Source organism: Mustela putorius, unplaced genomic scaffold (assembly GCF_011764305.1).
Source record: "Mustela putorius furo isolate JIRA1106 unplaced genomic scaffold, ASM1176430v1.1 tig00003869_pilon_pilon_pilon, whole genome shotgun sequence".
Taxonomy (NCBI): Eukaryota; Metazoa; Chordata; class Mammalia; order Carnivora; family Mustelidae; genus Mustela; species Mustela putorius.
This window is the reverse complement of record NW_025422021.1, coordinates 22,977,076-22,994,927: the sequence shown is the minus strand read 5'-3', so window position 1 is coordinate 22,994,927 and position 17,852 is coordinate 22,977,076. Positions and strand designations below refer to the sequence as shown.

General features: G+C 40.4%; 1 protein-coding gene across 2 annotated transcripts in view; it reads right to left on the bottom strand.

Annotated features, from left to right (window-relative positions):
* The window catches only part of LOC101682836 (cytohesin 1 interacting protein), a 79,934-nt gene extending 62,639 nt beyond the window's left edge, over positions 1–17,295 (bottom strand). The window contains exons 1-4 of one of the 2 annotated variants that reach the window (XM_013051948.2): positions 17,165–17,295; positions 16,143–16,239; positions 15,545–15,647; positions 5,134–5,277 (exon numbers count right to left, since the gene is read on the bottom strand). In XM_013051948.2, the coding sequence (XP_012907402.1) occupies positions 5,134–5,136 (3 nt within the window). In that variant the 5' untranslated portion in view covers positions 5,137–5,277; positions 15,545–15,647; positions 16,143–16,239; positions 17,165–17,295. The remainder of the gene's footprint in view (positions 1–5,133; positions 5,278–15,544; positions 15,648–16,142; positions 16,240–17,164) is intronic. The other variant, XM_013051947.2, reaches the window with a different exon arrangement.
* Between the last annotated feature and the right edge of the window lie 557 nt (positions 17,296–17,852).

Here is a 17,852-nt window from a genome sequence, read left to right as displayed (position 1 = left end):
GCAGTGACTACAAAGTTGTTAAACTTCTGCCAATGCCACATTGACTAAATCCTTTTCCAAAATGTGAAGAGACCACTAACTTAAAACTTTCCATCCCAATTCCCCATTCTGCTTCCCTTTCATGGTTTTCATTGGGTGTAATAAGTTGCCTGCCTCTTACAGACGACTGCCATCCACAGGAGGAGGCCAAGATTAGTGCTTACAGTATGTTTGCATCTAACTTTCAGTTTTTCCCTGTATTTTGAGAAGCTGGGCATTGTTTCAGTCATACCAGAGGAACGCTGATCTTTCCATTTGTTCTCATATGTAGTTTCCCCACTGGAGTTATATAGGATGGTGTAGGTCACCCAAAAGATAGAGAGGGTTAGGTTAACGTCTCCTTCCCTAGAATGCCCCATGTTCTAAAATGTTTGTGAAAATGGTCTAGTTCTAAGGGTATGAAGGGTTGGAGTACTCTAAAAGAAATGGAGAAGGTGAAGTTGCCCATGAGATGACATGATGCGAGAGTATTATCATAGTATTTTGATAACTGACAATGAGTTATCTAAAGTGCTGTATGTTTCAGAGCAATGGCATCATCACTATGCTTGCAAAGTCAAATGAGTAATGAGCAGTTCCTCTCTGACTCAGAAACTTCTGTTGTTTCCTGTTTGATTTAACTTCCCCAAGTATCTTAGAAACAGATGAACTATTATTTCAGCTCCTTAAAGGCAACTGGGCTTGATGTCTTTTCTAATGAATCAGGTATTTGATCTCTTCCAAATTTCTGGCATTTCAGGCACAGTTTCAAAGCTCCATTTTCCTTTCCTTACTTAGAGATGATACCAGCTTCTCAAATGCAAGAGAACTGTCTACGCTCACAATGAAATAAGCAACAACAAAAATAGTAAAAGAAAGAAAATCATGCTAAATGTGGTCAAGAGCCAACTTATTCAATTTTACTAAAATGTAGCCACTTTAAATCCCTTTTGGTATCAACAGGGATAAAATTAAATAAGCCAAGAGAATGACTATGTAACAAACAAATCTTGCTGATTCCATCACTGGGTAGTGAGTATGAACAAATGTCCGTGTGAATTGTAATGAATATACAAACTGTACAAGCTGCATACTCCGAGTTCTCCCTGACACATAGGGTGGGATTGGGTAGGGACACAAAGCATCCCTAATTAGCTCTTTATGAAGTTCTTGAAGGGGAAAAGCATTATCTACAATGATTCAGTGACAACACTTAGCAGGGACTTCTGAAAATTGGTTCAGAAACCACCAGCAAAATCATCATCATCATCATCATCATCATCATCATCATTGTACACAGGATTGATGTGATTCTCTACTCATAGCCAGCCCTCCTCCAGACCATTTTCCCCTGCTTTCCATTGTCTCTTTCTATGGAAACATGCTGGAAAAGGAAGTAAAAGGAAGGTTTGTGTTCAGATAGCAAAGAGTCAATGAATCTCTTTCATATATCTTAAGTACCCTTTTATCACAAGTCTTTAGCACAAAGTCTGCATGAACAAGAAGGCTCTCCGTCTAAGATAAATAAGGTCTGAGGATCTCATGTAGAAAATGGAACTGTAGTTGCTAACATTATATTATATAATTGAAATTTGATGTGAGAGTAGAACTTCAATGTTCTCCTACAACAAAGAAAGGGATAAATGGGGCAGCAATAGGATGATTTAGCTCAAGGAGCGAAACACTTTCACAGTGTGTGTATATGTCAAATCATCCTGTTATACACTTTAAATATCTTACAATTTTGTGAATTATACCTCATTAAAGTCAGGGAGAAAGATGTCTATTGAAGTTGACATTACTTCAAAACAACAAGAGATAGAGCCCCACTAACTCATGGCCTGAGGTTGAATACATGTTCTATTCTTAGCCACACAGTCCATACCTCTTTCCCCACCACTAAAATTGCCTCTTCAGTGATCTGACTAGGACCATTTTAACACCTGCTCTATCTTCATCCCCTCTAGGTAAGGAATTTCTACACTTTCTAATCCATTTGTCAAAGTGCACAAATGCACACAGCCCCTCACCTAGCATAGGCAGAAACTTTTTATTTAGTTAGTGTTCTTTATTTTATATATTCTTAAAGTAAGTAAAATTTTTTCCATAAAAAGTGGTTTCTAAAAAATAATAAAACTCTTAGAGTATGTCAAAGAGTCCCAATACTTACAGGGCTACATGGAAATTGCCTGTGTTAACAATGTTGGTCTGATAATCCAGGTGCCTCTTTCCCTGTCCCCAAGAGCTGTGGTTTCAATGACAGTACCTCAGATTACCTTTTTGGCCAAGAAATAACATCTCTAAGCCCATGACAACCAACACTCAGCAGACAGTACAAACAAAAACAAAAAGAAAACAAAACAGAAAATGAACGCCTTAGTGACACTCTTGCCCCAGGAAGGACTATTCAGGGCTCCCCACTGACCGCTGACTCTGAAGTCTTCCAGACTGTGTTTCTTCTCTAACGAGGCCCACTTGCCCCCAAGAAGATCCTTTGTTAGGCTTGTATTATGAACTGCATGTTGACATCCCCACCCCCGCAAATTTATATATTGAAACCCTAATACCCAATGTGCTGGTATTTAACACCGAGGCATTTGGGAGGTAATTGGGTCATAAGGGTGGAGCTCTAATGATGGAATTAGTGCCTTTATAGGAAAAGACAAGTGAGCTTGCCTCTCTCTCTCGTATTTTCAGCATATGACACAGAGCAAGAAGAAAACGGGCTCTCAGCAGAACCCAACCATGCTGCCCCTGTGATCTTGGGCTTCCTAGTCCCATGAACTGCGTGAACTGGGAGAAATAAATGTTTGCCAATGAAGTCAACAAGTCTGTAGTATTTCTTATAGCAGCCCAAGACTAAAATACTTGAAACTTATGAGAACTGTCCAATACACCAGGCCATTCTAGTCATGTTGCTGCTGCTGGTAGGTCACAGACCAAAAAATTGCGAAGACCCGTGGGGCTTCTAATTCACAGGGATTATATACCGAGCCCAATAGCACTTTGCTGCTACATATTGTATATTAACTTCTAATATGTTCCATAAACTGAGAATAATAACCCATGAACCAAAAAATTTTAAGCTCTCTGTGTCTTGGTAACCTCACATGCAAAATGAAGATAATATATTTGTGTTTGCAGGATTGTTCTGCAGATATGAAAAAATGCTTCGGACTGTGCCTGGAATATAGTCACTTAACAATAATAACAACAACAAAATGCTTTAGTAGTAGTGGTAAGAAGAGGAAGGGCAGAAGTAGTTGCAGTAGTAGTATCAGCAGTACCAATAGTAGTAGAAGTACAGAAGATGCCTGGTTGGGCGTCTACCTTTGCCAGCTCAGGTCATGAACCCAGGGTCCTAGGATCAAGTCCCATAGCAGGTTCCATGCTCGGTAGGGAGTCTGCTTCTCCCTCTCCCCTTGGTCCTCCCTGTTCATGTTTGTTCTCTCTCTCTCTCTCTCTGTTTCAAATGAATAAATTTTAAAAATCTTTAAGAAGTACAAATAGTAGTAATAGTACAAATAGCAGTGGCACTAGCTGTAGTAGGAGACATAGAAGTAGAAGTAGTAGGACTCTGAGCAGTAGTGGAAGTAGTGGCTGTTGATATAACAGCTGTGGTAGTAGAAGTAGTAGTAGAAGTAGTAGTTGTAGTACAAGTAGTAGTTTACTAACAGTAGCAGCAGTGGGAGGAATAGAAGTACAAATAACAGGAGTAGTAGAAACCGTAGTAGTGATTGTAGTAGTTGTGCAAGTAATAGCAGGGGGTGGGTAATCATAACACGAACGAGGATATTTGGACACTACAAGAAGAATGCTGAGAAGGGAAGAGTTAAGTGGAGACCCTGGACATTACAGGCAGATCAAGTTGAAGAGCAATCATGGCAAGCATTAGGAGAGGAAGATTCAAAGAATCTGAGGAGAACAAAAAGAAGGCATCCTGGGGAACTGCCCACACAGATCCTCTCAGATGGGGTTATTCATGAGGTGGGTCCATTCTCAGAGGTCAGTCTGGGCCTCACACTAAGTTCCAAAAAAGTGAGATCTGTAGTCCGACACCAGAAGAAAGCCAGGATCCAGCAAGACACATTCAGAACTTTTGTTCACAAAAGGAAAAAAAAAATCACCATTTATATATAGTTTTTGTTCAACATGTATTTAGTAACACTTAGAAAATGCTCCCAAATTTTAACAAAGCCAAACACCCCCAAAACCAGCTGATTAAGGTTGTTGTTTTCCCAGAGCCTGGCCAATTTCAGTTTGCATGATTTACTGCCCTCGCACCCTGGTGCTTCTGGAATCCCTGTGTGTGCTCTGGTCATCTACATTGTGCAAGTATGTGCCTCCCATGGAGGAAGGACCTGAAAGTGTCAGACCCACACAGTTTTGCCTCTCTCCTTCAGGTTCTAGACTGCCTCTCCAGGAAACATTCCCTGACCAATCCTTTCTAAAGCCATTCTGAGCATTCCTCTTTTCAACATGTTTCCACATCATGAGGGATTTTTCTTACCACAACATATTATTAACTGGCTCTTTCTTTTCCATATTTTCTAGTAGGTTGTAAGCTCCCTCAGGGCAGGGTCTCAACTCTGTTTTACTTGTGTCTCTCGCACCTACCAGAATGCCTGGCGATTGGCACTCTCTTCAGATTTGCTAAACAAATTACTGAATGCTAGAGGTAGACGCAGCGACAGGGTTACCTGACAGGTCCATTGCACCAGGATTTCTAACAGGGCACAAAGGGGTTTATATGACATGGAGTACAACCCCAGGCTAAACTAGCCCCACACCTCTGAAGAGACTGAGTGACTGCACAGGCATTTGAACCCACCTATAGACATTCTGATTTTTAAATTAGCATTTTACAATTCTGTTCGTGACTTCTATATTCACAAAAACAGTAGCTAAAATCACAGCTCTACTACCCGTAGGCATGTGTTCACTGAAAGTCGAACTGGCCCAAGTGACAAGACGGTCCTATAAATAGGCACAACACCATTTGAAAATTTGGCGCTTGGGAGACAGTGTTTGGTGACAGCCAAAACTGCCCTTAGAGAGAAAATAGAGATGAAGAGGAAAGAAAGAGAGCATGGCGGAGTGTGAATTCACACGCACCATCTCCTAGGAGCCACAGAGCAAAGCCATGAAACAATGCTCACGCCACGATGACTCCTGCTTTGGCACTGACGACATCACCTTTTCAGATCCAACAGCCAGAATCGCCTATCCTGGGCTGATGTAGAAGCCCACGGGATGTTACTAAGGGAGGAGAAAGAAAATGTTCTTCTCTAAATAAAACAGCTCAGCGATGACTCAATGGAAATTTCAGCTTTAGATACACCTTTTTTCTGTTCAAGTTTATTAGAAATGATTACAGTCATGTTTGAACCAAATACATCGATACCTCCCAAAAAGGAATAGAAAGACAACACTCTTTTCTACCATGCCTACATACATGTCCACTCACTATGGATACTTGGGATTAGGTGCCAGTAGGCAGGCTAGCGCAAGGGAACATAGGAAGAGATCCCAGAGTAACTTAAGGAGAAATAAACTGAGAACATAAACTTGAGTGCGGACCAGGGATCCAGTATGTTGAAAACAAGCATGTTAGCGTCCAACTCTGGAAGGGTTTGAGATGAGAACTAAAAATGCAGGGAAATAAATCCTCCTGAATACGGAGCAGCAGAGACTACAGGAGACAAATATATCCAACTTCCCGGGGTTGGGGGTGGGGGGTCGGGGGGACAAGAATTTGTAAAATGTAATTAGACCTTCAAATTTCTCTAAGACATTTTAGAAAATCCAATTGAAATGACAGGGAGAAAAGCTGTCCAATTCTGTGTGTGTTTATAGAAAAATGAAGGCAACAGCTAATAGACCAATTACGTCTACCTTTGTTGCAGCCTCCTCCCCAATTTTCAATATAATGTGAATTAGAGAGTTCACAGACTTAATCAAAGAGAAATGTTAGAGACCGAATTCCAAGATTCATTTCTCTGAAAACATCTTAGCCAGACATTTTAGAGGTAACACTGAAAATCTATGTGACACCTGTAAAAACAAGAGTTTGAACAGAGAACTGGTCTGTTTGAGAGAAACACTAGCTTCTATCAACGTATCCCAGGGGATGGATTGGCAGCTCTGACCAAAGTTAAGAGAGAGAAGCAACTAACTGTCCTTGCATTTTTTCTATCGACTATTGTTTTTAAATGAAACAAGATGGGATCCGGAGGGAGACAAACCATAAGAGACTCTTAATCTCACAAAACAAACTGAGGGTTGTCAGGGGGAGGATGTAGGGAGAGGGTGGTTGGGTTATGGACCTCGGGGAAAGGTATGTGCTATGGTGAAGGCTGTGAAGTGTGTAAACCTGGCGATTCACAGACCTGTGCCCCTGGGGTTAATAGTACATTATATGTTTATTAAAAATTAAAAAAAATTATTAAAAAAAGACTATTGTTTTGAAGGGGCTGACCAAGAGCGTTAATGGTTTCATTATTTTTATTCACTCTAGACTTCTTCCTGCTCTGTCATCATCTCTAATTTGAGATCATACTTGGATGCCTCTCACCATTTTCAATGATCTGCCCTTTTTCCTTTGTCCCTGTATTGCCCCTCTACTTCTTATTTTTTTATTGGAAAAAAAATTTCCCCCATTATTATCTCTGTTTTAGGCAGCTTCTGAGACATAGAAATCCCTACCACTACTTATAACCATGGTGAACACTTTTCACGATCCTTCAAGTCCTTTCTTATTGTTACTATTTTTGACTGGATGCGTAAATAATTCTGTATCCTCTTTTGTTACACTTAAAGCACTATCTAACGGCCATGTTGTCTTCTCACTAAGAACTACTCAAGATATGATTTTAGTGTGGTGGGATAGCGCATTCTATAGCTATGCTATATTTTCCAGTTATTACCAACTAATCCAATTTTATTAAATATTAAGTAGTTTCTAACATTTCACTATTAGAAATGATGATGTGATGAAAACTTGAACATAAATATATGCCCACATGACCATTTTCTTAGGATAAATCTTTATATAAAAATACTGATTTGAAAAATGTGGCTGTTTTAGGGGTGCCTGGGTGGCTCAGTGGATTAAGCTGCTGCCTTCGGCTCAGGTCATGATCTCAGGGTCCTGGGGTGGAGCCCCGCATCTGCCTCAGCAGCCCTGCTGAGCAGAGAGCCTGCTTCTCCCTCTCTCTCTGCCTGACTCTCTGCCTACTTGTGATCTCCTTTCTGTCAAATAAATAAATAAAATCTTAAAAAAAAAAAAAAAAGAAAAATATGGCTGTTTTCAAACTTCTGATGGCTATTGGTAAATTATTTTTAGGCAGGTTGTACATTGTACATTGAGAGGAACCATGAGAGACTATGAACTCCAGGAAACAAACCGAGGGTTGTAGAGGGGAAGGGGATGGAAGGATGGGTGAGCCCGCTGATGGGTATCAAGGAGGGTACATACTGCATGGAGCACTGGGTGTTATACACAAACAAAGAATTGTGGAACACCACACAAAAAACTAATGATGTACTGTATAGTGATTAACATGACATAGTAAAAAAATTAAAATAATAACAACAATTATGGGAAAAATACTGGGAAAACTGAGGAAATCTAAATGAAGTCTGTAATTTTGTTATTAAAAAAAAAATAAAGGTTGTACTTGAAACCATCCATCCACCCTGCAGAGCTCCTGACAACCTTGATTATTACCAGTTAAAACTTGCTCTGTGAAAAATGCTACATAATTTTTGTTGTAATTTGAATTTTTGAAAATTTGCTTTTCTTGTATTATTAGAGGGTGAGTATGTTTCATATTTTGTTAGCCACTTCCATTCCTCCTTTGTGGTTTCCTTACAGGTGTGTATGGCAAATTACGATTTCTTAAATATGTTTGCTGTTTATCTTTTCTTCCAGTCTTATGAAATGCAGAAAATTTTTATTTTTTCCATCAGTATTTTCCTCTGTGATTTTCATAATTCCTCTTAAGTTTAGAAAATCCTTTTTCGTCCAGAGATCAGATGATACTCATCTATATTTCTTCCAAGTTATTTTGGTTCAACTATTTAGATTTAACTCCTGAATTTATTTGGGATAAAATGGATAATTATTTTTATGGAAGGGGGGTACACTAAACTGAATTTTTAAAGTCTAAATAACTACTTTCCCCAAGTAATGTTGTAAAATTACCACCTTCTCTTTCACTGATTTATGGTGCTTCATTTTTCCTATTAAGATTTTCTACATTCTATTTCCAGTCTATTTTTATTATATTAAGAGCTCCAATCTTTAGCTAATGCAATGTTGTTCTTACTATTTTGTTTTTTGTAACCTAGTAGAGTGATAAAGAACTCTGCTCTGGAGCTAAGTGCTTGTTCTCTGATTTTAATTCTACCCCTTACTAGCTAACTGACAATGGGCTGGTTATGGCCTTGCTGTGATTCAGTTTCCTTCTCTGTAAAGTGGGCATACCAATATTTGTCTCCTCACGAGGTTGTGAAGATTACATTAGTTTGTAAAATAATGAGCTCAGACCAGTGCTGGAAACGTAGAGTGTGCCACAAAAGTGCAGGCTAGTTGTTGTCCTGTTAACAGGGCAAGCCCATGTAACCTTCATCTTTCAAAATTTTCATAACTACTTTAGCTATTTTTCCTTGCATTAAGTTTTCAAATGGAAATAGATTTATTTATTTTCTGATGATAAACAACACATAGTCACTATAGGAACAACTTTCACAAAAGGCATGTATGTAATTTAAAATCACTTATATTCGTTGTGTGCCACATCTCATGTTGATAGTGGGTGTCTGAGAGACCGAGGCACAGAATGGATGTCCACACTAAATGTGAAATAAAATTGCAGTAGCGAAATGCCAGTTGGGCACAAGTGACTAAATACCTCAGAGCTATACCATGTCTGACTTGACAGTTCAGTTCTGTCTTTCTCGGCTTCTTGTACGGACTAAAGACCAACTGAAGTCGTGAACAGAGAAAAGAGTGTTCTAAGAAAACAGAATCCCAGCTGTCATTTTTTTAGGTAACAATGACTCACTGTAGAGTTACATCATTCAGAACTGTAACTGATGCAGAGTTCTCTGCAGCCTTGAGGTTGGCTGGCTGTACTATCGAGGAGAAGGCTTCCAGGAAGAGGTGTCTGCACCCCTCCACCTGGGCTGCTGCCTAGTCATCTCAGGATCAGCATCCCCGAGCATACAATACAGAGAGGAGGTAGAAGACTAAACTGCATCTATCATTTGCTAGGCGTTCTCTGTCCAAGGGATAGCCAAACATAGAACAGATTACTTGGTCCCATACAGATGTGAAGAAATCTGTTATGCATTTGGAAAGCAGATTTCTCTTTTTTGGTTACCTGTGACTCTTTATTAGAATAGTTTTAATATAAGTTAATTTTCAATAGACTTTATTTTTTAGAGTCAAAAAAAAAAACAAAACTGTACAGGAGGTATAGAGTTCTCCTTTACCCCTTACCCCTGCACATGGGCAGTCTCTCCCACTATCAATGTCCCACAACAGGGCATCTGTTACAATTACTGAACCTACACTGGTGCATCATTATCACCGAAAGTCCATAGTTTACATTGGGGTTCACGCTTTCTGTTATACATTCTATGAGTTGGAAAAAATACCTAATGACGTGTATCCACCTTTGTAATATGTACAGATTAGTTTCATTGCCCTAAATATCCTCTGCACTCTACCTAGTCATCCCTCCCTCCTCCTAAATCACTTCTCTTTATGGTCCCCATAGCCTTTTTGAGATTATATAGTTGGAATCACACAGTATGTAGCCTCTCAGATTGGCTTTTTTTTTTTCTTTAAGATTTTATTTATTTATTTGACAGAGTTCACAAGTAGGCAGAGGCAGGCAGGGGGGTGGGAAGCAGGCTCCCCACTGAGCAGAGAGCCATATGCAGGGCTCGATCCCAGGACCCTGGGACCAGGACCTGAGCTGAAGGCAGAGGCCTTAACCCACTGAGCTACCCAGGTGCCCCTCTCAGATTGGCTTCTTTCACTTAGTATTATGCATTTATTATTCCTCCATTTCTTTTCATGGTTTGATAGCTAATGAGCTATTTTAGCTATTTTTAGAGCTATTTTTAGCTAATGAGTATTTTTAGTACTGAATAATATTATTTTATTATTATTATTATTAGAGATATCACATAGGCGGAGGGAGAGGGAGAAGCAGACTCGCCACTGAGTGGAGAAGCTTCTGTGGGGCTCGATCTCAGGACTCTGAAATCAAGAACAGAGTCAAAGGCAGAAGTTTAACCCACTGAGCCACCCAGGTTCCCCTTAGTACTGAATAATACTCTATTGTGTGGACATACCACAGTTTATCTATTCACCCACTGAAGGACACCTTAGTTGTATCCAAGCTTTGGAAATTATGAATAAAAGTGTTATAAACATCTTTATGCAGATTTTTATGGACATTAAGTTTTTTTTGTTTTTTTAACTCACTTAAGTAAATATCAAGGAGAGCAATCATTGCATTTGAGGGTAAGAGTATTGTTAATTTTGTAAAAAACTGCCAAACTGTCTTCCATAGTGGCTGTACTGTTTTGCATTCCTACAAGCAATGAATGAGAGTTCCTGTTGCTCCATATGCTGGCCAGCATTCGGTGTTGTCAATGTTTTAGATTTCATTGTACTAATGGGTATGTAATGGTATTTCATTGTTGTTTAAATTTGCTATTCCCTAATGACATTTGATACTAGGCATCATACAAAGGCTTATTCACCATCTGTATATCCTCTTTGAAGAGGAGTCTGTTCAAATCTTTTGCACATTTATTTCATCAGTTTGTTCATTTTCTTATCATTGAGTTTTAAGTGTTCTCGGTATTTGGGGGATAACAGTCTTACAAGAGATATGTCTTTCGGAAGTATTTTCTACCAGTCTTTGGCTTGCCTTTTCATTGTCTTGACAGTGTCTTCTATAAAGAAGACATTTTTCATTTTATATCAATTAATTTTTGCCCCAAGAAGTATACACATGTAACAAAGCTGTTAAGTGTAAGTCTTTCTGCCACCCTCCAATGAGTCATTAGGACTCCAATATTGGGATGAAGAAGCTGGAGAACAGCTGCGGCTTCCATCTCCTTCCAGGCTCCCCGCAGGAAAGGGTAAATGGCTCTGCTGTTCTCAATTGCCGCCTCAGACTGTGCCCTCCCCTTCCCCAGGGAAGTCTAAAAGCATGGCTGGAGCCAGAAAAGAGAAGTAGCAAGTCTTCAAGGCTGTGTGGGTCCCTTGACGAGGGTGGAAGAGAGTGCTGGTATTTGATCCACTCCCTGAAGACACACACTTACTGCTAAGCCCAGTTCAGGAGGCACCAAGAGAACTATTCTTCAATCCAGGGAGGGAGGTTGTAGGAAGGGGATGCCAGTGTGCCCTGGCTAACTTTGACATCTGCATAAGCCGTGGCCTCGTCAATTTACTTACTGTATCTATTTAAACTGAGGGTAAAAAGAGCTGTGGAGAGAGGACAGAGCCCTGGGGAAACTTGCAACCTTTTTCTGTGGACCAAGCAGACTCAGGGGAAGATGCTAGTTGGTCCTGTCTTCCCATATTCCATGAGCAAGCATGGGCTGCTGACCAAGAAGACCTAGCAGGAGGAGGCTGGGTGGTAGTGTTGAGGAAGTGAGGTGTTATGTGGATAAGATCATACTGGAGGTGGATCTCCCAGCTCACTAATTTGGAGAGACCCCAAAGAGCACTCTGAAAACTGCCATAGGGATGCCTACCTTACACAGGACCACAACCCACTACTCAACATTAACCAGAGATAGAGTCAAAATTCTGAACAGAAGAAGGACGAAAACTTCACCATGAAATGTAAGAAAATTGTCCTTTTCTTCTCTTTCCTCCCTGTCCCAAATCTCCTCAAATTATAGTAGCCTTGGAGAGGGAGAGAGAGCCTTGTATCCCAGAGGCATACCACAGCCCATCCTTCCATGTTAAGACCTATACTAACAGATGATGTCAAAGGACATACTTTTAAATTGGATTGAGATTGAATTTTTTTTAAAGATTTTACTTATTTATTTGATAGAGAGATCACAAGTAGGCAGGCAGAGAGAGAGAGGGAAGCAGGCTCTCCACTGAGCAGAGAGCCCAAGGCAGGGCTCGATCCCAGGACCCTGAGATCATGACCTGAACAGAAGGCAGAGGTTTAAAGTCAATGAGCCACCCAGGCACCCCGAAACTGAATTTTTATAACACAGAATCAGTGTGTTTTGTTTTCATTTTTTTTTATAGAAAAAACAAAGATGATGGTATCTGCCCAAGGAAAAGGGAAATTTGACCAGGCTTAAGTAACTGGAGAAAAAAAAAAAATTGTCACTTTCATGTATATGCCAGCAAGCAAGTTCAGACTAGTCAGTAACTCATGTCTCAAATTAATAAATAAGTAAATAAATTTCATATATATTTGCTGTTAGGAAAAGAGCTCCCTTAACGTGCTCACAAGTGAAAAGTGAAGGAGGGGACAATACACACACTTTGCATTGTATTTTTGAACAATAGAACACCCTGAATCCACGAGCAAACTCTACAGGCTTACTACAAATGCACTTAGTAGACAGATATACGGTATTTTACAGGACTAGAAACATGGATTTTAGAGTTAGAAAGACCTGGATCCGAACCTCAGTTTTACTATTTGCTATTTCTGTGGCTTCTTAAAATGTTCAAAGAAAATCTCCACAATGATGCCTCCTAACAGGGTCAGTATAAGGATCAAGGAGGAAATCAAACCAGCCTAATACCTAGGAGAGCATGAGAGCCCTAAAAATGGTGACTCCTCCTAACATTTCTTTCTTCATCACTTATTTGTCATTGCCATGCATTATCATGGTTATTTACTGAGAAGCTATCAGTAGCATCCAGAGAAGTAACAGCACTGGTTAAAATACATTTAAGTTGAAACTTGAGTTTATGGAAAATCACTGAAAAATTTCTATTTCAGAATAAACAAAATTCTTCAAAAGAGCTAGTCTTTGGCAATACCTTAGGTACCCCAGTTTAGGGACTATCTCCCAGGTGAAAATATGAAGCTACTGGGATTTGTCTCACCATCTATACCTTATCACAGTGCATCAGGATCAGAAGGGCATTCGGGGTAGCAAGGAAGTTCTAGGGACAGTCTGGTTGCATCACACTCCCACCGGTTCCTCTTTTCCCCCATCCATTAATTTGTTGGCTGTTTCAGTCATAGAGTGCACTTAAGTGCCTCTAAATTTTATCTTTGTCTTTGAAGAAAGGCACCTAACTAAGGTATCAGCCTGTTTCCTCTACCCTTCGTGCTTCATCTTGGGAGAGTACCTTGGCAACAGTCACAAGCAAGCGAGCCAGCCAGTTCAGTACGACCCGACATCACACTGAATTACCAGAAAAGGATTTCATTTCATTACAGCCTTATGATTTGTAGTCCCTGTTCCTTTCCATTTTTCTCCTCATTCATTACTCCTTCCATGTAGGGTGAATGGCAGATAAGAACAAATCACTGCATTTGATGCATTTCACTTTGTTCCCTTCTAGAAGTTCTTATAAAGGTTTTCCTGAGAAAAATCAATGAACTATTGACTTAAATACTATTTGGGGATCAATTCCAATTCCAATTAACTGTGCATCTGGGTTCCTTATTACCACTCCTGGGAAACATTTGAGAAAGTGTTTCTCCCACCCTCATGTTTATGCATCTTCTGGTCTATGGTCTATCTTCAGAACTTGCCCCTGGACCTCCAAGATCTAAGAGCTAGCCTTCTGGTTGGTCACACCTTAGCTCTGTCTGCCCCAGACCATTTTCCTGGCCACAGAGGGCTTAGCACTGATATTCCCCCTTCTCTCCCCACCGCAGGTGGTAGTATTTACTAATTGCATTATTTTGTGCCACTCTTCTAAGTGCTTCACGTCCATTATTTCTGTAAATCCCAGAGGTAGACAATATGGTTGCCCTTTTTTAAAAAGGAGAAACCTGAATTTCAGCCAAGAAAAGCACATTGTGCAAAGCCACAGGGGATTCAAAGCCAGGTCTGTGTGACAAAGACTCTACCTCTTCAACTCACCTGCCGTGAGTGTCTCTCCGAGCCAGGCTCCTTCCTGATGGTCTCTGAACCAAGGGTCCTCTGATAAGATTAACAAGCTAGAGAAAGCCCACACATCTATCTGGAACGTGAGGTCCTTCAATACCTGCCTCTTTTACAAGCTGAAGATTCCCGGGGATATTCCCCCACTTCCCACCCTCACTTCCCACCCCAGCTTCCTGAATCAGAATCACCACAGGCAAGACCCCGGAACTTAAACACTTGTCATTCTTAAAAGTGTGAGATCCCCTGTCCTGTGCCTTTGACACCCTATGTCCTTTAAAAAAGCTTTCCTGACGATAATGCCCTGACCCCTGGTGGTGTAACCCAGAAGTGTGACTGCCCTCATGAGGGTCTGAGGGAGCACTGGGTGATCTGCTCCCTGCTCACTCACTTTTGGGCTGCAACTTCTATTGGGTTTCAGCTGCCTCTGTCTGAGTTCTGCTTGCCTTCTTAAGGCCCATCACACAGAAAGGACCCGAGAGAAACTAGCTTGCTAAACTTTTTATTTCTTGCAGCAGCTACAAAAAGAGATAGCTTTTTTGTTCAATAAATTTTTTTTTAAAGATTTTATTTCTTTATTTGATAGAGATCACAAGTAGTCAGAGAGGCAGGCAGGGAGAGAGGAGGAAGCAGGCTCCCTGCTGAGCAAAGAGCCCGATGCGGGACTCGATCCCAGGACCCTGAGACCATGACCTGAGCTGAAGGCAGAGGCTTTAACCCACTGAGCCACCCAGGTGGCCCTGTTCAATAAGTATTTGTTTGTTTATTCTTTGTAGATGATACAAAGTTAAGGACACACACACACACATACACACAGTGGATTTCCATGAACACACACACAGTGGATTTCCATGAGTGGCCTTACACAGTCTTCATCACTAGTGTTTGAGTGCAGTGCTTAGCCAACTTAAACTTGGCTCCTCACCATCTTTCTTTTCTCTAAATAAGAACTTCCACCTTTCTAGTCTATTCTCTTCTCTTTTCCCTTTTCCTTGCTGTAATTTCGCACTTCCATATCTATTGGACCTTCTGGCTATGACCAAAAATGGTCAGGTTGTCACAAACTTAACATCTGCTTTTACAGAAGACATTCCTACCACCAAGGGAATTCACTGACCCTATTAGCAAATCCACCTACCCTATTAGTAAAGAAAAAGTGGAAGAATTCTAGTAACAAGAATAACAAGAACAAAAAAGAGAGACTGAGTAACAAAGAGAAGAAGTCCAAAATATTTAGGAAAGAAACCTTAAATGAGGAATTCCCAGCAATACTTCCTCCAATATTTTATTTACCTTAGTATATTACACTTCATTAAAACGTGTTCACTTCCTCCTCTCCCGACCACAAGAAAATAACACAAAATGAGAATCAACCCACACATTCCAAACTCAAACTTACCATAGAACTTTGGGTGGCAAATCTCAGACAGTGATTCCTCCTGGTCTCTGAGCCGGGGCTCCCAAGATTTCCTGCTGTCTTCTCTCCGAGAACTTACAGTCCCCTGCAATACCACAGGACACTAACATTTTGAAAAAGAAATTTGATCTCTCCCTAATTCATACTGCCCTCCTCCTCTTTCCTTGAAGGGGGATCCCATCTGTTTATTTTAAGATGTGGGCAAACTGCCTAGAATCAAATACCTCACAAATAAAGAGGAAAAAAAACCAACAAGAAGTCAATAATGCCTATGTGATTCTCAAGCCCCAAACAAATGGAAAACCAGGGTCCTTCATTTGATAATGAATCAGGTGGAGAAGGAAAGCACTTCTTATCTGGAGTCGCTCCCAAATAAATGTTTCACATGTGGCTTTAATGAGGACATTAAGCTCTCAGAGTTTCAAATGCTGCTTATATAACTATACAATAAACTCTGCTTGTGTTTGTTTTCAGATTATTGAGCCCAATTTAATTGGAGAAAAGTTCCCTTCTGTAATTTTTTTAAACAAAATATAAGACTTTTGGTTAACTTCATGCTGTCAACTAAAGCCAGACTTACCTGAGATTTTTTTGGAAACAAAACAGGCATTGTTTATGTGGCTTTTTTAACAGGAAACCAGGTTCGTTTTTGTCCACATGACATCCATTTCCAGTCCCTAGGAACAATATATAGAGAGAACACATTTGGTACATGTACAGCAACAAGCATACAAATGTGTATCGTGGAAAAAAAATATATGTAATAAAAAATTTTCCACACACAGAGGAAACCTCATGAGTTGGTTTGGAAAACAAGTCACTTCAAAGTTGTGGAAAATGGAACTGTTCCTGCCTTTAAGGCAAACCCTGTCACTGATAGTCAATTTGGTTATTCTGCCTGTAACCAGCACTCCCTGCATTCCTTTGAGATATTTGTTGTGTGTGATCAGCTGAAAGTCAATATATGATAACCTGAAAAAAAAAAAAAAAAACAAACAAACCTCTTTTTCTCGAATTTGTTCATAAGGGACAGCTGTTCTTACTAAAACAAAACAAAGCAAAAACAAAAACTCGTTTCCCAAGTCACACTTGAACTGCTTAATTATTGAGTTCCTAAAAATAAATGCGATTTTTGTAGTCATAAGTACATTGGAAAACACTGAAGCCAGTATCTGTTGTGAAATAGAACCCCTTTATTTGTCACTATCAAATATTGAAGAATTACAGAGAAAGTAGTCCTAACAGTTGCAAGTTCTACCCATATAAAAGCAATCGGCTTATCTTAGGAGTTCCTTGTAATGAAACTGTGTTTTTTGCCAGTTACTAGTCAAAGCTTCGTATTATGTATTTAAAACTATATACACAAAAGAAACCACTTGTGCTGGCTCTTACTCCCAGTTGCCCGTATGATGGCTTCTAGTTCACCTTCAGAATCTAGTCCTCACAGATTGGCCTGTCTAACCTAACAGCTTCTTCCATGGCGGGACAAGAACCTACATCCCTCTCTACTCCTGCTGCTCTAAGAGTCCTTAGGATTGACCCGAATTCCATTACCCCGGAGTCTCTTAGGAGGCCTGAGAGAAATCTTTGCTCTGTCCCTACCTCTCCTGGAGTACTGAGGTGGCTGGAGGAAGGCAGGAAAAGGAGTGCAGCTGTCCTCTGTGAGATCCTGGCCTGGCATAGGGCTGGGGGAGGGCACAGTGCGAGCAGCTGGAGGAAGAGAAGGAGGAGTAATTCACGAGCCACTGCAAACATGACACGGCGCCAACAAAAACACCATTCTTTTTCCCAAGAAGTTCAAAGCTCTTTGCAAACATTAACTCATGAGCCCAAGTAGTCATGGAGCAAGTATTACTTTCTTTTGCCCTTGGATAACCATGGCAAGCCAAGTCACAAGGAAAGGGAGTGTATGCATTGTCTCGTTAGTCCTCAGGTGTTTACTGAGCACCTGCTATGTGCCGGGGACTAGAGACAGAGGCACAAACGAGACAGACACGGTCTGTGCTCCTACAGCTGCAGCGGGGGCGCTAAGCACGAAGCTATGCCACTTATACTTATTTACACTTTACTTTTGTTCAAATTGTTTAATGGAATGTGCTCCATTCTTCAGAATGTCTATAATGAGCTAAGTGCTGAGCAAACATACAAAAGAAAAATTTTTTAAGCTACTGGTAAATTTCATTAAGAGGATAGGGATTGGGAATATCAATTCAAAGTGCTTTCCCTTAAGATGCCATAAATGAAGCTTTATTGGAAGCAATCTTGTCTCTCATGATGCTTATGGAATGAC